Source organism: Conger conger, chromosome 3 (assembly GCF_963514075.1).
Source record: "Conger conger chromosome 3, fConCon1.1, whole genome shotgun sequence".
Lineage (NCBI taxonomy): Eukaryota > Metazoa > Chordata > Actinopteri > Anguilliformes > Congridae > Conger > Conger conger.
The window spans coordinates 10,404,445-10,424,303 of NC_083762.1; the positions used below are offsets into that span (position 1 = coordinate 10,404,445).

General features: G+C 44.6%; 2 protein-coding genes across 2 annotated transcripts in view; both read right to left on the minus strand.

Moving 5' to 3' along the window:
* med12 (mediator complex subunit 12) overlaps window positions 1-10,233 on the minus strand; it is a 34,537-nt gene extending 24,304 nt beyond the window's left edge. The window contains exons 1-12 of the mRNA XM_061235101.1: window positions 10,100-10,233; window positions 8,597-8,701; window positions 8,276-8,467; window positions 7,715-7,874; window positions 7,233-7,408; window positions 5,790-5,900; window positions 4,445-4,717; window positions 2,828-2,974; window positions 2,427-2,526; window positions 1,768-1,904; window positions 971-1,102; window positions 110-236 (exon numbers count right to left, since the gene is read on the minus strand). Coding sequence (XP_061091085.1) covers window positions 110-236; window positions 971-1,102; window positions 1,768-1,904; window positions 2,427-2,526; window positions 2,828-2,974; window positions 4,445-4,717; window positions 5,790-5,900; window positions 7,233-7,408; window positions 7,715-7,874; window positions 8,276-8,467; window positions 8,597-8,701; window positions 10,100-10,201 — 1,762 coding nt within the window. The 5' untranslated portion in view covers window positions 10,202-10,233. The remainder of the gene's footprint in view (window positions 1-109; window positions 237-970; window positions 1,103-1,767; window positions 1,905-2,426; window positions 2,527-2,827; window positions 2,975-4,444; window positions 4,718-5,789; window positions 5,901-7,232; window positions 7,409-7,714; window positions 7,875-8,275; window positions 8,468-8,596; window positions 8,702-10,099) is intronic.
* Window positions 10,234-13,987: 3,754 nt separating this feature from the next.
* The window catches only part of wu:fb13g09 (ATP-binding cassette sub-family C member 5), a 33,984-nt gene continuing 28,112 nt past the window's right edge, over window positions 13,988-19,859 (minus strand). The window contains exons 23-29 of the mRNA XM_061235038.1: window positions 18,364-18,453; window positions 17,293-17,485; window positions 16,873-17,032; window positions 16,446-16,524; window positions 15,564-15,677; window positions 14,719-14,883; window positions 13,988-14,326 (exon numbers count right to left, since the gene is read on the minus strand). Of these exons, the coding sequence (XP_061091022.1) occupies window positions 14,219-14,326; window positions 14,719-14,883; window positions 15,564-15,677; window positions 16,446-16,524; window positions 16,873-17,032; window positions 17,293-17,485; window positions 18,364-18,453 (909 nt within the window). The 3' untranslated portion in view covers window positions 13,988-14,218. The remainder of the gene's footprint in view (window positions 14,327-14,718; window positions 14,884-15,563; window positions 15,678-16,445; window positions 16,525-16,872; window positions 17,033-17,292; window positions 17,486-18,363; window positions 18,454-19,859) is intronic.

A 19,859-nucleotide genomic window follows, 5' to 3' on the forward strand; every position in this document is an offset into this window, starting at 1 on the left:
TGCAGGTATGCCCCACATGCGTTAAGGCATGTTTTCAGAGGATCCCTGTCACAGACTGTAGTCAGTTAGCGTGCATAATGATGTTGTTGTGAGTGAAAGCAGAACGCACTGAGCGTGGGGGCCTGCGTGTCCAGGAACTGCAGCAGGACGTCCTGAAACACTGGCAGGGTAGCAGCGGAGAGGGACCCCGAGGACACCGAACCCTTCTCATCCACCACCTCCGACTCCCCGCACCGCTGAGGGAGGACAGAGAGACGCATAGAGACACATGCACAGAGACACACGCACAGAGACACACGCACAGAGACACACGCACAGAGACACACGCACAGAGACACACGCACAGAGACACGGTTAGCTTTGCACCGCAGTCCGAAAGTCCATCCCTTCCCCCTGCTGGCCAGGCAGACTCACTGCCCTACACCCATACGCTGTACTATCGCCACCATAAACTACACTACACCCACACACTACAACCACATGGTGTACTATAGCTACCATAAACTACACTACACCCACATACTACACCCACACACTACACCCACATACTAAACCAACACACTACACCCACATACTACACTACACCCACACACTACAACCATATGCTGTACGATAGCCACCATAAACTACACTACACCCACACACTACACTACACCCACACGCTACACCCACATGCTGTACTATAGCCACCATGAGCTACACTACACCCACATACTACACCCACACACTACACTACAGCCAAACACTACACAACAGGCGCATACTGCAGCCAGGTCAGTGACACATCACAAAGCACTTAGTAAATGTCGGCTGTCGTTCTCCTGCCTGCCGTCATTCGACGCATTGCTGCGATCTGACGGATGTCCGCTCCCCCCGTTTCCCGTGGGAAAAGGGACGGAGATGACGCACGACTGCGCCCAGAATGGCGCAGAAAGCCACCGCCGCTGTCGTCAGGGGAGACGTGACTCACCTCGGCTTCGATCTCCGCCTGCCTCTTCTCCAGCAGCTTGGCCACGACCATGGCCCGGTGCCGGCCCGACCGCTTGCAGCACACCGCCCACTCGCACAGCAGCGTTACCACGGCGTCGTCATCCGGAGTCATCTGCACAACCACACAGGCACACACAGACACAGACACACACACACACAGACAGACAAACGCGCGCAGACACACACACACACACACACACACACACACACACACCATCAGCATTTCCACATTCTGGGGTTTTATGTCATTACTTCACATTTGGACAGCTCTTTTAACTCTGCGTATGGAAAAAAAGCTCCATAAACACCACATTATCTGAGCCTCGCCATATAATTCCTCACCCTAATCCTTTCCAGCTACTTTCACAAAATGTCTCGCGGGAACGTGCTGAGAAATGAAATCCATTACTAAATTCTCACCTATTTTACCCTTCAGTGAATTTCAAATGCCAATTTCTCCAAGCCTAGAAGCATGGTCTTGGCCTAGTAGCTCTCAAAGACAGAATGCCTTTAATGAGACCACTGTAGGGCGGCCTGTAGCATGGTGGTTAAGGTACACGACTGGGGCCCGCCAAAATAAGAGCCGCACAGCCGTTGGGCCCTTGAGCAAGGCCCTTAACCCTGAAGCACTGCAGGAGAGGACTGTCTCCTGCTTAGTCTAATCAACTGTACGTCGCTCTGGATAAGAGCGTCTGCCAAATGCCATTAATGTAATGAAAATGCAAAGTAAAAGGTTGTGTGCGTGAAAGGCGATGGGGGGGAGTGGGGGGGTGCTACCTCGTGCCCATCCTTGCTCTGCCCCGACCCAAAGATCCGGTTGTAGAGGGAGTCCAGGGAGTTGCTGAAGTCGGACTTCTCAAAACTGTGGTTGTCCAGGACTTCCAAGGTGTGCAGGACCCGGCCTATCGTGAAGCCTGATCACACAGAGGGGGAGGGGCTCTTACGGCTCTATGCAGAGTGCTGTTACAGAATGGGGTTTGACTGCTCATTCGGCAATTAAGCACTTAAGTGGCTACATTGACAACATCAGTGAAAATGAAGGAATACAGTAGTACATTGACCATTTGTTCATAGCAACATCCCTTGGGTGGGGTAAAACATGCCACAACATCTACTCTGAATATCATTTTATGGAGTTTGATGGCTTGATATTTCTGAGAAATCGAAAGTACAGAACAGTATGCTTGCACACAATGTTTTGCTGCAGTATGTCCTCATTAGCCAAGGGACTTTCCTGGGAATTTTTAGAAAATTTGGGAGAAACAAAGCATAAAGACCAACCCAAGAGGTTTTGGTAAAAAATAATTTTGATGGGGCCTAGATGTAAAGCTTGAATAACCAGTTTTCTTAGTTCCTTCGTCAAAAAACGACATTTTGGCACCCATTTTTGACAATTAAATTTTAAGACAGTGGCTCGGATGCCCATGCTCACATACCGGCTGTGGTTTCCTGGCATTTGTCGAAGGACCACCTGAACTCCACGGCCTGACCCCTCTCCTTAATCTGCTCCTCGATCTCCCGCACCTTTGTCCGTACCTGGAAAAGCAACAGGTCACCACACAGCTGATGTACCAAACAGCACACCTTAAAAAGACCTATGACAGGAGATATCACACGGCTAATCTAAGCGCTAATGTGCCAAACGGCACATGGTCACAACTTCACAATGACTTATGTCATGAGATATCACATGGGCAATATAAGTGTTAATGCCATGAGATATGACATGGCTAATATAATCTCTAATGCCATGTGATACCCCATGGCTAATATAAGCACTAATGCCATGAGATATGATATGGTTAATGTAAGCGCTAACGTGCTAACCGGACCCCACCTGCTGGGTGAAGGTGCTGTTCCCCCCAGGCATGGGCAGGTTGGACGGGGCGATGGGCAGCAAATCCAGCGGGGAGCCAGTTTTGTTCCTGCTGTCCGTCAGCGAGTAGTGCCAAACCAGGGCACTGGGGCAACACAGGACGATACTCTGCAGGGGCACAGGTAAATGGTAAATGGTTGGCATTTATATAGAGCCCTTATCCAAAGCGCTGTACAATTGATGCTTCTCATTCACCCATTCATACACACACTCACAAACCAACGGTGACTGGCAGCCATGCAAGGCACCAACCAGCTCATCAGGAGCATTTTAGGGGTTATGCGTCTTGCTCATGGACACTTCGACACACCCAGGGCGGAATCAAACCGGCAACCCTCCGACTGCCAGACGACTGCACTTACTGCTCTTACCACCTGAGCCAATGTCACCCTGACATCACAACTTTAAATACAAGCAGAAAACATCACAGCCAACCTGAGTTTAGAAATTTAGACATGTAAAATAACATGTACCCTCAGAGGCTGCCTTCGCACAGAACATTGCTCTAATAACTGCCCTGACAATCCAGTGTCTTCCATTGTTCACAAAACCACGGCTAATCGGGTTGATAGCATTCACTCCTGATGGTGCCAGTAGGCTAGCAGTCGACTGCAGAAGCCTGAGTTTTGTTAACGCTGGCTTACTAGCCAGAGAAACAGGCTAGTTTTGCTAAGTAGCTTTCTACTGAAGAAAAAGACACTCAACACAGCTAGCTCCCTACCACATTTGAATACATCAACGTGTATGGACTGTATAGTCATTCCTATGGTTATATGTATGGTTTGTATAACTACATGATACGGATGTGTGACAGTGTGCTGTGAAGCAAGTACGTGCTCCATTTACTTTATGTTTTGCAAAGGCTCGGCGGAAACATTGTTGCGTGAGGGACGGCTAAGTGAATTTCGCATGCTTGACCCAGCAATGCGAGTGTTTCGTTCACACTAACGTCAGGAGGTCTGGACCATCCGCAGTCACGTTGCTGGGTCTCGAGGTGGCGAACGGGCAAACGGCTGGAGCAACTTTTATGGAATGCTGACTCGAGGTCTCGCGCACATAACCCTTAAGAGTGACGGTCCAGACCACTGCCGGGTGCGAGGACGGGTTCGAGCAGCGGTCTGAAACTCAGTGCCACGGAGGGCCGTGTGTATGCCGGTTTCTTTCCTAGCTTCAAATCTGGATTATTTCATTAGTTCAATTATTTGCTGAATTAGGACTAGTAGGTCTGCACATAATGTATATAAGGCAAAATGCGATATTTATGTCTAAATAACAACTGCTGCTTATATTCTGTGCTTTAATGCAGTTAAAATCATAGGGCTGAATGAGCAATTTGAATCAATTAACTGAGCATGAGAATTGGTCGGAATGACCTGCATTCAAACAGCCCACTGTGGCAATGACTTTGAGACCAATGTGCTCGAGACATCAGGCCCTCCGCACTTCAGTTCCGCGAACACCTCTGAAGTGAAACAGCTTTACTGTCTGCCATACACAAAGCAAACGCACCCCAAGGGGCGGGAAGTAGGAGTGGGGTCCAGTAAGGAGAAAGCCACAAGGAAGCCCGCCGTGCCGTACCTGGAGCATGCAGCTGAGCCCGAACACCAGCGGCCGGTGCTGGGGGCAGATGTAGAAGTCGGTGAAGGGCGTCTGGGGCTGACTGCCCCCTGCTGGCTGGGAGGTGGGCGTGGGCGGCAGAGCGTTGCCGGGCTGTGCCGAAATGCCGTGGGGCTGGTGACCCCCCGTCCCCGGCCCCCCGCCCCCGTCCGTTAGCAGCAGGTTGAGCCGGCGGGTGCAGAAATAGGCCAGCCGTCGGGACAGGTAGGCAGACTGCACAAACTCACCAGAGTACTGGAGGACACAGAGCAGGACGGTGGATTCATGAGGAGGAAAGTCCCAGGTTCAGAAAGTAAAAGTATTTTTTTGAAAGTATTTTTGTTCCAATCGCCTGGATTTGCTAATTAGCGCAGTTCCTCAGCCTGGAGGTAGAGCTAATAGTGAAATCAGCCGGCTGTGTTCATGGGTGGAAGGAAAACAGCAGGACTTTTACTTTCTGACCCGCGGACCTTACACGCCACTGGCACGCAACATGAGCGGGCATCTCTAACGGGGCTAAATCACTGCTGGTGTGATGTGCACATTAGTGTGGGAGTGGAGTCGTGCCTGAAAGGAATAATTCACACAAAAAATAGTCTGAAATGCATTTATGCTGCAGACGTTAATGCAAACAGCCAGAGCACGACACCGACAGATACAACGACCTGCAAAACAAGAGTGCAACCAAGATTCTGGCCAATCGCACGTGAAGACAAAGTCAAGACGAGCCCCACTCCTGTGTCATACCACAAGTACACGTGCATCGGGAATCACATTCTCTACGTCACAAAGATTTCAAAATGAACCCTACATACATCTCCTCAGTCAATCAAGAAACACAACATTCCTGCCTTTACCACGCTATCTACAGAGAATGTACTCCACATTTCTATACTTATGGCCACAAGCACCCACAGTTCATTCCAGAGTCCCTTTTCTCCGATGCCTACAAGATGTTGGTGAAATTCCGTCCGGGAATTTCCCCACAGTGCCACATAAGACGACTGCTTTTTCAGGCCACAAAATCTTTTTTTAAATGGTTTGAATTACAATAAATAAAGCAACATTTCGAATATGGGTTACATCCACAGCAAACCGGCATAACAGCATGTTGTGCCTGAACCAAGTGTGGCGATTTATCCATTTGCGCTAAACATCTAAAAGTTTCTTGGCCGCAGTGCACAGGTCCATGGAAATCCCATTTAAAGATTTCGGCCATTTTAAATCTGTTCTCTCTAGCAGCGCGTGGCTCCTGCTACACATGGCTGTGGCAAAAGAACACGGATGAGTGGAAATCCCAGACTCCTTCAGGGTCCGCATACTCTACCTGGAGCAGAAGCGGGAGCAGCAGCTTGAGTAACTCATCCTCCCCTGGCCTGATCTTCTCGAAGCACTCCAGCACCCAGGTCAGAAACTCGTGTCTGTCCAGCATCCCGTCCTGCACGTACAGAGGAGACCGTTACCTCACCCGTACAACGGACACCCAGCGGGCGATGTAACTGGACAAACGAGAAGCTGACTGACGGAAGCTGGTCCGCTTCAGAACCACCATCTCCATCTAACCCTTTCAAGAGTTTCTTTTCTAAAATTCTAGAGCTTTCAGTTACCAGTAGTGATGGTTGCATCCACTTTGGAATATACAGATAATATCATCCACCTTAAAAGGGTGAAAAGTGTGCAGACCCAGGTACCCAGCGAACCTGAAGCACAACAGCACATGCTCAGTTCTCCCCAGGAGCATTTCCTCTGCTCCTGCCAATCAGCGCACGGGGGCTGTGTGTCCACCTGAGAACGGAACTATGCAATCCTACTGCAATATGCTACAATGCTACAGGTAAGCTGTCAGTTTCATCAGCTGTTAACTATAGTTGACTGGGTTGCTCTGACATTTTCAGAAGGCTGAGCAAATCATTTCAACAGCAGAACAAGAAACAAGCACCCGAAAAATAACTGGTAAAACGGTACTAGCAATCTTAGTTAAAAACTTAAAACTTAAAAATGAGCAATTTAGCTACCTAAAAATAGCTAGCCAAATACAGGAGACAAAAATGTTTTCTTCAGCACACAAATCTGTGATGAACTAGAATGGAAAAACACAGGATGTCAAAGATACACAACCTGATAGCGCAGACCAAACCAAAAAACAACAAGAAACATCACTGGGCTAGCATGAGTGAGGCTAACCTGTGTGCGTTTGTTTACCATGCTAATATACGTATGTACATATCACTATCTTTCATGGTCACGAGTATCGTTACCTCACTGCTGGGCAGATGAAACGAGGTCAAAAAACTAAAAAACTGGTCCAAAAAAACTCAGTTACTGGATGCATTTCAATCTATTTCCTTTTCATTATGCATCACAGCGGGACTGAAGAGAGACTGAAGCCTCCTCAACTAATTAGCAACATTTTCTCCCAAATAGTTCTGCTGCGCTAAAAACCAACAGACCAGAAGGCGTCCATGCCAAAACAAGCCATTGCGTCACCAGTATAACGCAAACACGAGCTGGTAAGTCAAAAGGAGCAGGACGGAACAGGGTGTTTTTCAAAGCTGTGGTCGCATTGTTCGACCGAAAAACACCGCCTCTGATCAAGAACTATGTTTTCCCTTTCTGTCAACACAGCCCACTGAAACACAGCTGGTCTAAAAGCAAGTTTGAAATCTGCCGTTTTTCTTTCTGTCTTCGCAAACGCACTGCATCCTGTCTCGTAGCGAAACGCCGCCCGGGCCCTGGGCGAAAAGCGTAGTGAAAATAAACGGCGGCTGACCTGGAACATGAACATGGCCAGCTTCTCATTGTACTCCCACTGCCTCAGGGCCGTCTCCACTTCGGCCGGTGTGGCGGGCAGGGGGGAGCCACAGCCCTGGCTGGAGGACTGGCGGTAGAACTCCGCCACCTTCTGCAGCTGCTCCCACAGGTACTTGGTGATGATCTGGGTCCACTCTGCCGGAGACACACCGGAGTCACAACCCAACGCTGGCCAGGCAAATCCACACGGAGGTCTAGCCATAGCACAAACCCCACACACTCCATCTACATACACACAGATCCACACCTAGGCCTAGCCATAGCACAAACCGCACACGCCCCCATCTACATACACACAGATCCACACCGAGGCCGAGCCATAGCACAAACCCCACACACTCCATCTACATACACACAGATACACACCGAGGCCTAGCCATAGCACAAACCCCACGCACTCCATCTACATACACACAGAACTGCACTGAAGAGGCTGGGTACCTATACAGGGGTCGATGACGTGCCGCTTCTTCACTTTGGTCTCGGTTATGGCTGCATAGTAGGCACAGGTCATTTTTATCATCCAGGCGGAGCGCATAACTGGAACAGTGTACTTCGCCAAGTAGCCGAATACCTCTTCCTTTTTACTGAAAATGGGAACCTGCCGCACACAGGCAACATTAGAGGTTGCTATGGAGGAGAAGTTTTAAGTGATTTGTGATTCCATGCATCATCAATACCGTAAACTAACAGCCCATGGTACATCACTTGAATGCTATATCAGAACACTTAACCAAATAACTAGTGTAAACAAAGCAGTGATTAGACTGATTAAAACATAAGTAAAAAATGGAAACGCTTAAGATACGTAAGCAGAGAGAATTTATATTTGAAAATGTATTTATACTACGTGTATATATACACTACAAGTTATCTACAAAATATCTGCACAGCACAGCCTTTCCAAAGCAAATGTATGAACCTTTGTAAAACCATAATTCATGATTTGCAATCCTGCGATATGACCACTACTACTACTACTACTACTACTACTACTACTACCTTCTTAGCAAGCTGGGTGAGAGGCTTGGTTCCAGCCAGGTCTGTGAACCAGGTATTTATGGAGCTCTGAGACCTTGCAGTGACCAGCCAAAAATTATCCTTCTGGTTGACCTGGGGCTTTCTCCTCCCTGTATCCGGAAAGGTGTTGCACCGCAGTTTCTCTGCGATGATGCTGCTGAAGTTGGAACTGATCTGTGAAAGTGAGGGTTCAACAATCTCATTGAGCAGCAGGTACTTAAGCAGGAGGCACATGAGGAAAACTGATCAACCGTGTCTTAAAAAGTCTACATCACTTATACACAATTTATTTCTTTTTTGTACCTTGGAAGGGTTGAAGTTGACATTCTTGGCACTGCCATGTTCATCTCCAGAAACTGCTGGCTGGTTATTGAATCCCTGCTTTACATTCAAAGCAGTCAATTCATCCTGAAAGAGAGATAAACATAGTCTCTCGAGTGTAACAACACGATCTGGCAGAAAATGACATTTAAATAACAGCAATGAGGTGATTCACGTAAACTACTTATTTGGGATCAAGGACATTTTATAGGGAACATTAAAGCTGCTTTGGATGTCAAGAGGAAACGTCTTTTAACAAGGACATGTTGACATTATGGACAAACGTTCCAATTACTCCGGCTAAACAATTGGTTATGCTAAATAACCAAGCAAGCACACGGATATCACACTGACTAATGTAACGTTTCGTGTTATGGGGTTGGTAGCTGGATGGTTAATTACAACGCCCTAAATCCAACAACACTACGCCTGAAATGACACCAACTAAAAAGCGAACGCTAACACCGAATGTGGCGACACAGCTACCAGACATGTTCTAACGTTATTCCAATGTTACCTTGCATTATCTATTCACAATATCTGATAAGCGACACGTTTGCAAAACGTGCTACCTAACAACAGCTACCCAATATGGCTTATAACTAGCGTTATTATAGCATATTATAGCGCTGGCCTAAATAATTATTCATTTCCCAATTGGCTTGCTAACGGAGTAGCTGCTCTACAGATAAGTACCGCTAGCTTGCTGCTAGTAAGATTTAAATGTCAAAAGAATCATCCTATTACAGAGGGCTGGGGGCTAACTATAGCGATATAAGTCGATATAATCTTTTAGAAACCATTCGTCTGATTTGCACTATTAGCTAGCCAACATATAAATTAATAACTGACGTTAGCTAGATAACTACGTAGCCAGATGTGGTACTTATTTGCCTTGTCGGCGATGATGCATATGGCTAACACGGAATCAACATACATATCTATGAAACAATGAAAATATGTTACTATCGTTAGCCAGAAATTGCATAAGTTATTCTTATGGTATAGCTAGCTTGCTAGCAATCCGACTAGCTATAGCTGAAAATGCAACTGTACAATTGGCTAACAAGCTATGGCTACCTATTTTTTATTTTTATTAAATATTATTAAAAGCTGTGAGTATATGCAGATTATCTGTTAGCTATATCATAAAAAGTGTATTTATGTTTCATTGTTTGCTTGTAGACCGGGAAACCTTTAAAGGAGAGAATGATTTTACGAGTCAAATGTTTTGCAGCTAGCCAGATAACGTTAACTATGCATTCATTGTTATTGTTTGCTAACTATCAAGCAAGCTAACGTTAGCGCCCCCATACAGCATTTGCTAGCAGTAAGTCAGTTTCATAGCTACTAGCCAGTTAGCTAGGCCTGGAATGCATCCTCGGACTACCCGTAAAGACTGAATTTTACCAACAGATTATACTCCAAAAAAGCTGTTTCTAAAAAAGTTGGTGGCTGCTTAATGTAGATCTGTAATTTTCTCACCTCCTTTTGTTTGGGGTCTTGTGGATAAACGTCGGGAGGGCCGAGTCTCGGCCGCTTCAGTGGCCGGTGTTCGTAACTCAGGATCCCGAAAGCAGCCATCATCCCAGCGGCATCACAGCAAAGGCTTTCCCCTTTCCGCTCGAGACTCGGAAGCCGGAAGGCAGCAGGACGCCAAAGTATTCCGAGAAGACAGAACCCTATAATGAGAGATATTATCCTATATTTGACTTCCGGTTACACAAATAAAGTTCCGCTTATAAGTAATGTTCTTGATAAATAAAATAGTTCCGACTCTCCCTTCAAAACAAATCATGTACCACCAACAAAAAGTAAGAATACTCTTATATCTTTCGACGAAGAGAATATTCAATGAATATCACCCCATAATAGTTAACACCGTTTGTTTTGAATTTGGTGTACGGTGGCGACTGTCTTGCCCAGCTGTTATCTGAGATACTTTCAGAAAATAAAAGCATTGAACGTAACAAAGCTCGTAATAAAGTTATATGGAATAATTAACTGACAGCAACACTAGGGAACAGTCACAAAGAATGTTCATTAAATGTCTCCATCCCCCTTTTTAATTTCTGTAAAAATTTGTAATAACAAAATAAGCCAATTCATTGAATCATACATATTCTAGAGGACGTTAGCATAATTATGACTGAAATAAATGACACATAAAATAACCTTACAAAGTCAGAATTAATGATTTGCTTTTAAATTATTGTCTTAAAAAGATCATGTATGTCAATAATAAAAGTATGACGTCAGATGCAGGTGTATGTGTGTGTCATAATTTTCACATTTAACGTGATGTTGATGAACAAACAAGATAGCTTAAACTCCTTCGACCATTGCTTTGACAATGTTTCAGGCGGATTGTATTGCAGGTTTCATTTGAATTATCGAAGCATAGATTGATTTGAAACCATACAGCGACAGGCCAGTTATTCAACTAGGCCTAATTATAGCTATGGGAAAGAGTGTAACATCACAAAAAAATTGCCCTACTGTGTAGAACCCTGGTGTAAAATCCAGCTATTGTACAACCATCTTAAAATTACCAGCTACCAGCTGTTTCAAAACATAGCTTGAGCTGTTCAAAACCATATTGAGTATGGAGCTGGTCTGAACTGGTCAACCAGTTACCAGTTGTTTCAAGACCTAACTTGTGCTGATTTTATTTAAAAACAAATTTTCAGCAGGGAATATAAATGGGCACAAACAAATATCAGGAAACATTTAATAACTTTACATAGTGCTGTCGCCTGCATTTTGTTTTAAGAGGTCAAACAATTGTTTGCCATGTCTTTTAATGTGAATGTATTTTCCCCAGTTTTTAACCAGAGACAAACATCACAGTAAGCCCAGTTGATAATGCATTGAAATACAGTATGATGATACAGAGTATGATTAAACTAGCATACAATTAACTTACAATAAACAGTAGTAAACACAATGAACTGCATGTTTTTTCAGATACTGTATGATGTGTCTAAACATGTAAGGATTACTGTAGTGTCCATGCTTGTTAGAGGCATGTTGTTTTCTTATCTGATAATATCAATGTTTTGTGAACAATCTGCTTTGTACAAATATAAATTCATGAATTCCTTAATTTTGCATTCAAATCAGTACTGTAAAATAAGTATTCATAATTTAATAATTGAATAATTATAATCAACCATTATTATTTACATAAGACTTATACATCAATGAGATTTCTGCATCACAATTAATTAATATGTTTTACATGACTGTAAAGTGTTTGTCAAAAAAATTATTTGTAATATGCATCTAAATATATCTCTGGATTTGAGTTCCATTTTCATTCAAACCTGACATATTTTTGTAACTAAATTCATTTCATCTGTATTTTTGTGCCAAAATGTATTTGCAGCACCAAAGTATATCAAGACTGCTCCGAACTTGCTGGGAGAATTGGCAAGATTGTTGTTCCAACTGTTTTCTCTCCACCAGAGGGTGCTCTTTCCAAAGCAGCAGGTAGTTTGACTCCACCGCCTGTCCTGTTTGACTTTCAAACTGTGCAGATGCAGGATACAACATTTTAATTAGCACATTGATTGCACTGGGAGTTCTTATTCATCAGTCAAGCTTGATGGTGAGGATTTAATGTAAATGAAATTGGGTTACTAAACAGTGCACAAGCTTTAGTATGTATATTTGGATGATACAGCTGAGATAAACATCCATGAAAATAAAACTGAAAATAAAAATGCCGTTGACAAATCCAGACGTATAATGTAAGAAACTTTTTTATTGATAAAGCTTTCATGGCAATACACCTAAGCCCATAATACAATGTTTTACTTTCATAAAATAACTGAAACAACACCCCCACATCTTTCAACAAGGCCATCTCTGGAACAAATCTTTGCAGAACAATAGAATACACATACAGACGCAGACATACATGCACGCGCACACAGTCTCACACACGCACGCATTAAGTATATCGCTGGTCCATATTGCTTTGTCTTGATTAAGGCTTAATTTACATGCCAGGTTTCATGCGCTGACCTTTAATTGTTCAATAATTCCAGCTTTGCTCTATTTATCATTTACAGAGAACCACAATTTCACTTTCTGCAAAGCAGGTCCCTGAAAATGGATTGCATAGAAAAAAGATACATAGACTTATAGGATCAAGTTTGAGCCATTGCACTACATTGAACTGTGCAGATCTTAAACTAATATGGCTATAAAATGCATAGTCATTCTGTGAAGTGCAAATAAATAAACATTTCCAATGTCACATCTTTGAATCTCTACCGAACAAGTATTTCCCCTAGCAGTCGGAATAAACACCGCTATCCTTTGAGAGTGTGGGCAGGTGACCCTGCCTGGGTTCATATGTGTTTACACACACCTTTGTGAATAACCCTGTTTGCCATGACACAGGTTCTGGAATTCACTAGTGTCACAGTGAGTGAGCAGCCAAGTCCCAATTCCCAATCAAGAGAAGCAAGGACCGAAATAAGTTTGGATTTGTGTCACAACACGGGACACAGTAACTCTATGCTGTGTGGGTCCCTAGAGTTGTTCCAAATAGCGACGAGACACATACAATTCCCAATAATGACTACTCTTGATTCAACCCAATGTAAATAGCATGCAATATAGGTCACTGCAGAAAAAATACCCTCCTCATTCATAAGGCATATACTGTACACTGTTTGACTACAGATTAGAATTTTTACCAGAACGACGACAGAGAACTTTAGACATACAGACTTGTAAAGACTAATTACAATCTGAATCATATTATTGAACCATGAATTTGACAGTCCCCTTAGTACATTTACCACAAATGTCAAAAAGGCTTTTTTAGTGTGTAGGTTATACCTTACAATATACTGCCAGTACACATTTGTGAATCGAAAGTTGATTTGAGTAGAACAATATCATTGGTGTTTACATCAAAGTTGATCCTTTGGTTGATTTATTTGAAGTCTTTGGTCTCTCTTTGTCCATTTACATTCAACAAAACTTCACTGCCACAAGTCTAAAATTCTTCGGACAGTGACAGAACTGATTTAATCAGGGGAAAAAGAGGTCAGCCACAAAAATGTTACAGTTCCACTGAAAAAGGGTGGGAAAAATGCCCCTCTGATCATAGGTTAAATAAACTCATTACACAAAACAGACCCCGTGGGAAGCCTATGTATCCTCACACTCTTTCCAGAGAAGGAGCAGGGATTTCCTGCCAGTTCCGTTCTTCAGTGTCTCTCTGGAAAAATCACAGTGATTGCACCGTCTCACGAACACTCGAAGGCCTGTCCCTCAGGCTTCCTCCAACAGCCCAGCAGTGAGAGCCACTGGGGGGGGGGGGGGGGGGGGGGGAGGGCGGGGGCTCCATGGATTTCATATGGGCCCCCGGTTCCTGATGCCTCCCTTGGTTTGCAGTCACTGGTCACCAGGTGATTATCACGCTCTAGAGCCTAAATAATCAGCAGCATTTAAAAGTATCTTCATGTTGCAAATCAAAGAAAATCGTAACGCCAGATCCACCAGAAAACATCTGCTTTCTGCCGATTGGTCCGCGGTGATGCGGGCGTGGCACACGGGTGACTGTGATTCGTCGCCCCCCCCTCTTCAGCTTAGGTCTCTGCCATTGACCTGCAGTTCCGCCGCCGTTACCATGCTGTGGAATCGGGAGTTCTCATTGGCCAGCAGGGTGGAGGGGGTGTCGAACTCTACAATCTAGAAACGGATTAAATCAAGGCAAAAGGGCCATTGGAACGTTAATACCTTGATAAGAGACATTGATATATAAATGTATTGAAGGATAGCATCTTGAGATGAATCATCTGAACACAGATACGAAAAACAGTAAAGTACATCAGATGAAACATAAACACACACTACAACATACACAGAGGCTCTCATTTAGCACACACCCACACAATCCCACCCAACCAATCCACAGTACCCACATAAGATACCTACTCCATAAATGGGTAAATAATACAAAGAAATATGAATCCCTTACAACATTTTTTATGGCCACTGTTATTTCAGTTTGATGTGACCTGCTGAACTATCCCCTGAAAATTCCTCCTGTTATAGCTGAATGCAGCTGAATGCAGACTTGCCTCCCCTTGGTCCAGCACCATGACCCTGTTACAGCTCAGCACGGTGTTGAGGCGGTGAGCAATGATGAGGGTGGTGCATCCGGCGAAGGACAGACGGACGGTCTTCTGGATCAGGCGGTCCGTCTCTGTGTCGATGGCTGCAGTCGCCTCGTCTAGCAGCAGGATCTGAGTAATCACAGACAGCTCACACTTTGCCAAAATGTCTCCCAGCAACATAACAACTCGTCAAATATTTTTCACATTTGTACCCAGACTCCTAAATCACCAAGCTAGTCATCGTTAATACACAGGACCAGGCTGTACACGGAACAAATTAAATTATAGCTGCTTTTTTTATAGAGGCTTTTTTTTTCAAAATAATTTTATCCAAGCTTGAATTTTCTGTCTGTTCATGTTTTAGACCAGTGCTAACCAACCCTGTTTCTGAAGATCTACCATCCTGTAGGTTTTCATTTCAACCATAATTTTGCACTAGGATTCTACTAATTAGCAACTGATCAAGATCTCTAGTTGTTGAATGAGGCGCGTGTTGTTAAGGCTAGAACGAAAACCTACAGGAACAGGGTTAGCTACGACTGCTTTTAGACCATGTGGTGGCATTGTTACCTCAATCTCTTTCATCAATTCATTGCGTTGAAAATTCTGAACCGATCCGGAGCAGAAAAGCGGGCGGGTTTGTTTGAGCAGCCCAGGGTATTCAGAGAGCACGAGCATGCAGCGCATACAAACGACCCCGTGATTAAAATGCAGCTCTGCCTCTTCAGCCTTTGTAAATATGGGCCCAGGGAAGAGTCAACATGGCTGCCGTGTGCTCGCGTGTGTGAAGGAGGCGGGTGAGTCCTTACTTTACAGTGCCTCAGCAGAGCCCGGGCCACGCACAGCAACTGTCTCTCCCCCACGGAGAAGTTCTCTCCGTTCTCCGTCACCTCCGAGTCCAGGGAGTGGGGCAGCAGGCTGACCTGGGGAGTCGTTAGTCATAAATTATGTTTGTAATCCCCATGCGGAAACAAAAGATTTAAAAAATTGAAGCAAGCTTTATGCTGCATTTTTGATTTGTGAAATCGTAATTTGTCTTGAAATAGCACTATTTTGATTGAGACACACCCAGAATTTCTCACTTTTTGGTATAATAATTCTGCTCCAGCACACGCAATGCGTTATTATTATGTTTTGTCATAGGCAAAGATAGCAGAGATTGCTATACAAGAGCCCTGTGTGTCTGGAAAAATACTTTCTTTCAGGTCTCAGACAGGGATATTCCCATTGGCACATCTTGATATAGTACAACTGGAAAGCTAGCTAATTTAAATTAATGTGCAAATTACAATCAGATTATATTGGAAAATCAACTTTTGCTATCTAGTTACCTTGATATATGCAATGGAAACCATCTTCTCACATGTCTAATCACATTATTACGAACCGTTATCTCCAGACTACCCATGATTAAACTGCCTTTGCCTGTAGACATGGCACCGCAAATCTCATCTGGTATGTAAATGAAGTGAGTGAAGGCACAGCCCTGGATCCGCGTGTGAGGTGAGGTGGCAAGATGTGGTCAGGTGAAGGGTCTGGTGAAGGGGTTGTCTGAAGTTTGGGTTCGGTTATTAGCTCTCAGAGGTTTTCAACGGATTTCTGTGCATTCTGTGACGTTTGAATCACTGAGCAGATTTTTCGAACGCACCCTAAATACATGTTTAATACTCGCACGCTGCTAGCCCACTCACCATGTCTTTAATATGAGTCCTCTCTAAGGCATCCCAGATCTCCTCCTCTGAGTACTTGCCCCACGGGTCCAAATTGGACCTGTTTGTGAAATCACACAAACACACGGAAATGTCAATGCTTGATGATGCGTTCAGTCAGCCCAACTAAAAACTGAGGGATTAGTAAAATTGCCCTTAATCCTGGACCCGGAGAGCCACAGAGTCAGCTGTCTGTTATTACTTTAAATTCCACAACTGGTTCAAACACAAACAACACATGAGATGAGTTAAGTGCAATAATCTACTTTAATTGGTCAGTAAAATTCTGAGTAACAAGAAAAACCAGCATACCCTTTGGCTTTCCTGGATTAGTACTGACGCCAGGGTTACTCAGAAATATACATTCCATTCTCAGCTCAGATAAACCTCGACAGTGAAAGTCTGGTACCTGATTGTGCCAATGAAGAGCACTGGTTCCTGTGGGATGATTGACAGCTTGCTCCTCAGGTCCTCCAGGCCAATCTGGCCAATATTGACACCATCTATGGTGATGGAGCCACCCACCAACTCCACCAGCCTGAAGAGGGCAACGCAGAGCGAGGATTTCCCTGCAGAAAGGCAGAGAGATTTTAACTCATAGGCTATGGCACTTTACAATTGTGTATATAAATAAACAATGCAAAAAGATCAGTTCTTTCTTACCCATTGGCCAATCTTGAAATTAGTAAAACTATCTCCTCATTGGCAATGGTTTAGTCTCTTTTTTCCTTTTCTTTTTTTAGCAAAAATGTAATAGAAATAAGATTTTAAGTTTAAAAACTTATTTTGTATTTTTTTTGCAGTGAAAAGCCATAAAGACAGCACATACCCGACCCAGTGCGACCCACGATGCCCACACTCGTCTCCGCCTGGATTTCGAAGGACAGCTTCTTGAGAACCAGCGGCAAGTCTTCGCGGTATCGCATCTCCACGTCGCGGAAGCATATGTGTCCCGCCTGTGGCCAGCAGGGGTCAAGAGAGGACGGGCCGGTTACGTGCCGGGGGGCCTCGTTCTCCAGAGTCTGAGAGAGGAGGGGGGAGGGGAGAGGGGAAGATGTTATCAAGCGTATAACTCTATCATTCAAGTCCAGACACAAAGCATCCGCCCCACCCTCCCCCCCCCATAAAACCCAGGGCCTAAACCACCAGGAAATGAACTGATACTTGTGGGGCAAATTCCAGAGAGCTTAGTCACACAACCTCTTCCTCTTTGTTGCGCACTTAATTTGATGTTTTGTATTGTGGTGTCTGAGTGTGTCCCTGAAAGGCACGTAGTGTTGAGTCTTTTCCCATTAAACGTTTCATGAAACTTTCAAGCAGTGTAAAAGAGTATACCATAGCTGTGGCAAAATATGGACCAAGTGTCTATGACATCACCCATCGACTTCCCACGGGGTTGTGAAAAGCTTTTTGACACTGCAGAAGTGAAGTTTACACTTGCTGGCCTTATCGTAAAAATTGGAACCTGAGACTGGGCAAAGGGAAAAGCCCTTATTGAGTGCAGGTCATCCGCTAAGCACACAAGATACTGTGATTTGGCACTGTCCCTGAATCATCCACTAAATGTTAGAGTATATTGTCCAAATAACCCAATAACCGCCTAATCGGCACACTGACAAACATTAGATGAAGAAAAAACACCTACTGCACATTTTCGAAACGACTTGACTTGCACTGAAACTCGAGGTGGAAATACCCAGACTGAAGCCAACCGCCCTGACGCTAGTGAACAACATCTTTCAAAAAGTAACCAGGAAGTGAGCTTCAAAAACAAAGCTCGGTTTTAGTCGCTTGGAGAGCACAGACAGGCCCCGTCCTTGGCCCTGTCCTTTGGCCTAATTTCGCGGTTTGAGCAGAGGCTCAGACACTCGTCCCCCCCCCCCCCCCCCAGCCCTCTCACCTTTATGTAATGATTGATCCGCTCCACCGAGGTGAAGCGCGCCTCGGTCTCGGCGAGGAGCCGCACGGTGAACTGGAACAGCCCGGTCAGCTGGACGGGAGAGACGGGAGACCGTTAATGAGCCGTAATCACCAGCCAATCACACCGCGGCGCCAATCACTCCGCCGGTACAATATCAAATCAAGAGCGGCGCATGATTCAGACAGAGGAAGGCAGAAAGCTGAGCTGGCTGCTCCGGGTTCCGTAAATATTCAATTACACCTCCGGGGAGCTACGGCATGCGTGACATGCCATCATCATCAAGGAGTGAGTTTTAAAATATGCTGCATTCTATTATAGTCAACGGAGCTTTCAGCATCTCCTCCACTGACTGGGTGAACCTTTATTCCTGCCGCAAAGACCCTACAGCTATTCAGAATAAGGGCGGAAATCAATTCAGTGCCCATGGGTCAGCCCAATGTAACGCAGGCTAGACAATGCCTGCATGAGTAAGTCCATCAAAAATGAACCGTTTCAGGTGAACATGGGTGAAGGCAATTCTCCATCGGTTATTATGCGGATTGGTCTCTACACTGTTCAGATTCTGGTTTCATTCTCCGTGTCATGTTCTCTTGTACTTTTTCTACATCTGTGTGGCCTGCAGAAATACAAGGTCTCCACAAAGGTCTCTGCCTGTTTGTGTGGGGCAATAAACACTCAGCTACTGGAACCATGGCAGAGCAAAGGGTAATCAAGGGGCAGAAACTGGCCATTTAACCAATGCTGGTCCATCATGTCTGCCATGCAGCTGTCCTTTCTATCTCCTGCTTCCCCAGAGTAGTGCTGCCTCTCGCCCAATGCATACTGGGATAGGCTCCAGCACCCCCTGTGACCCTGACCAGGATTAAGCGGGTGAAATAACGGATGAATGGAGCTCACACACAGTAAAGTCCCACATAAACTCCCTCATAAACGACCTATCGGATTATGTAGCTACTTATGGCGAGAACAACAAAATAGTTTCAGGAGACACATGCATGGCTTATGTACTGCCTGTATATCTGCCTTTCTCAGTATTGGTTACTTTCTGTTGTTTACCATTGTACATTTTCAAATGCGCTGACAGTATTTATTTAAGACTGCCCACAGTCTTGCTCTTCTACAATACCAAACTTTAAACATTTACTCTTGGAATCTTGTTTATTGTTAGCTTGCTGTGCTGAAAGCAACATCTAATTATCCCCCAAAAAAGTGTTGTTGTAATGGATCAAAGATACAACACACAGTACTCTTCAAAATGGGGCTCTGTAGACACTTCAGGTAATTTGGGTTTTGCGGGTTGCTTCAAAGACAGCAGTGAACAGACAAAATTGTTACTTTTCAGACTGCAAAACTGAAAATGCTTTTGGCCATTAAGACTAGGACCATCTGGACCTGCTTTATACCACTGTGTATCCTACAAAGCAATCTATGCATCCAAACAGTTTACAGACACATATTTGGAGGTATTTTGTGCA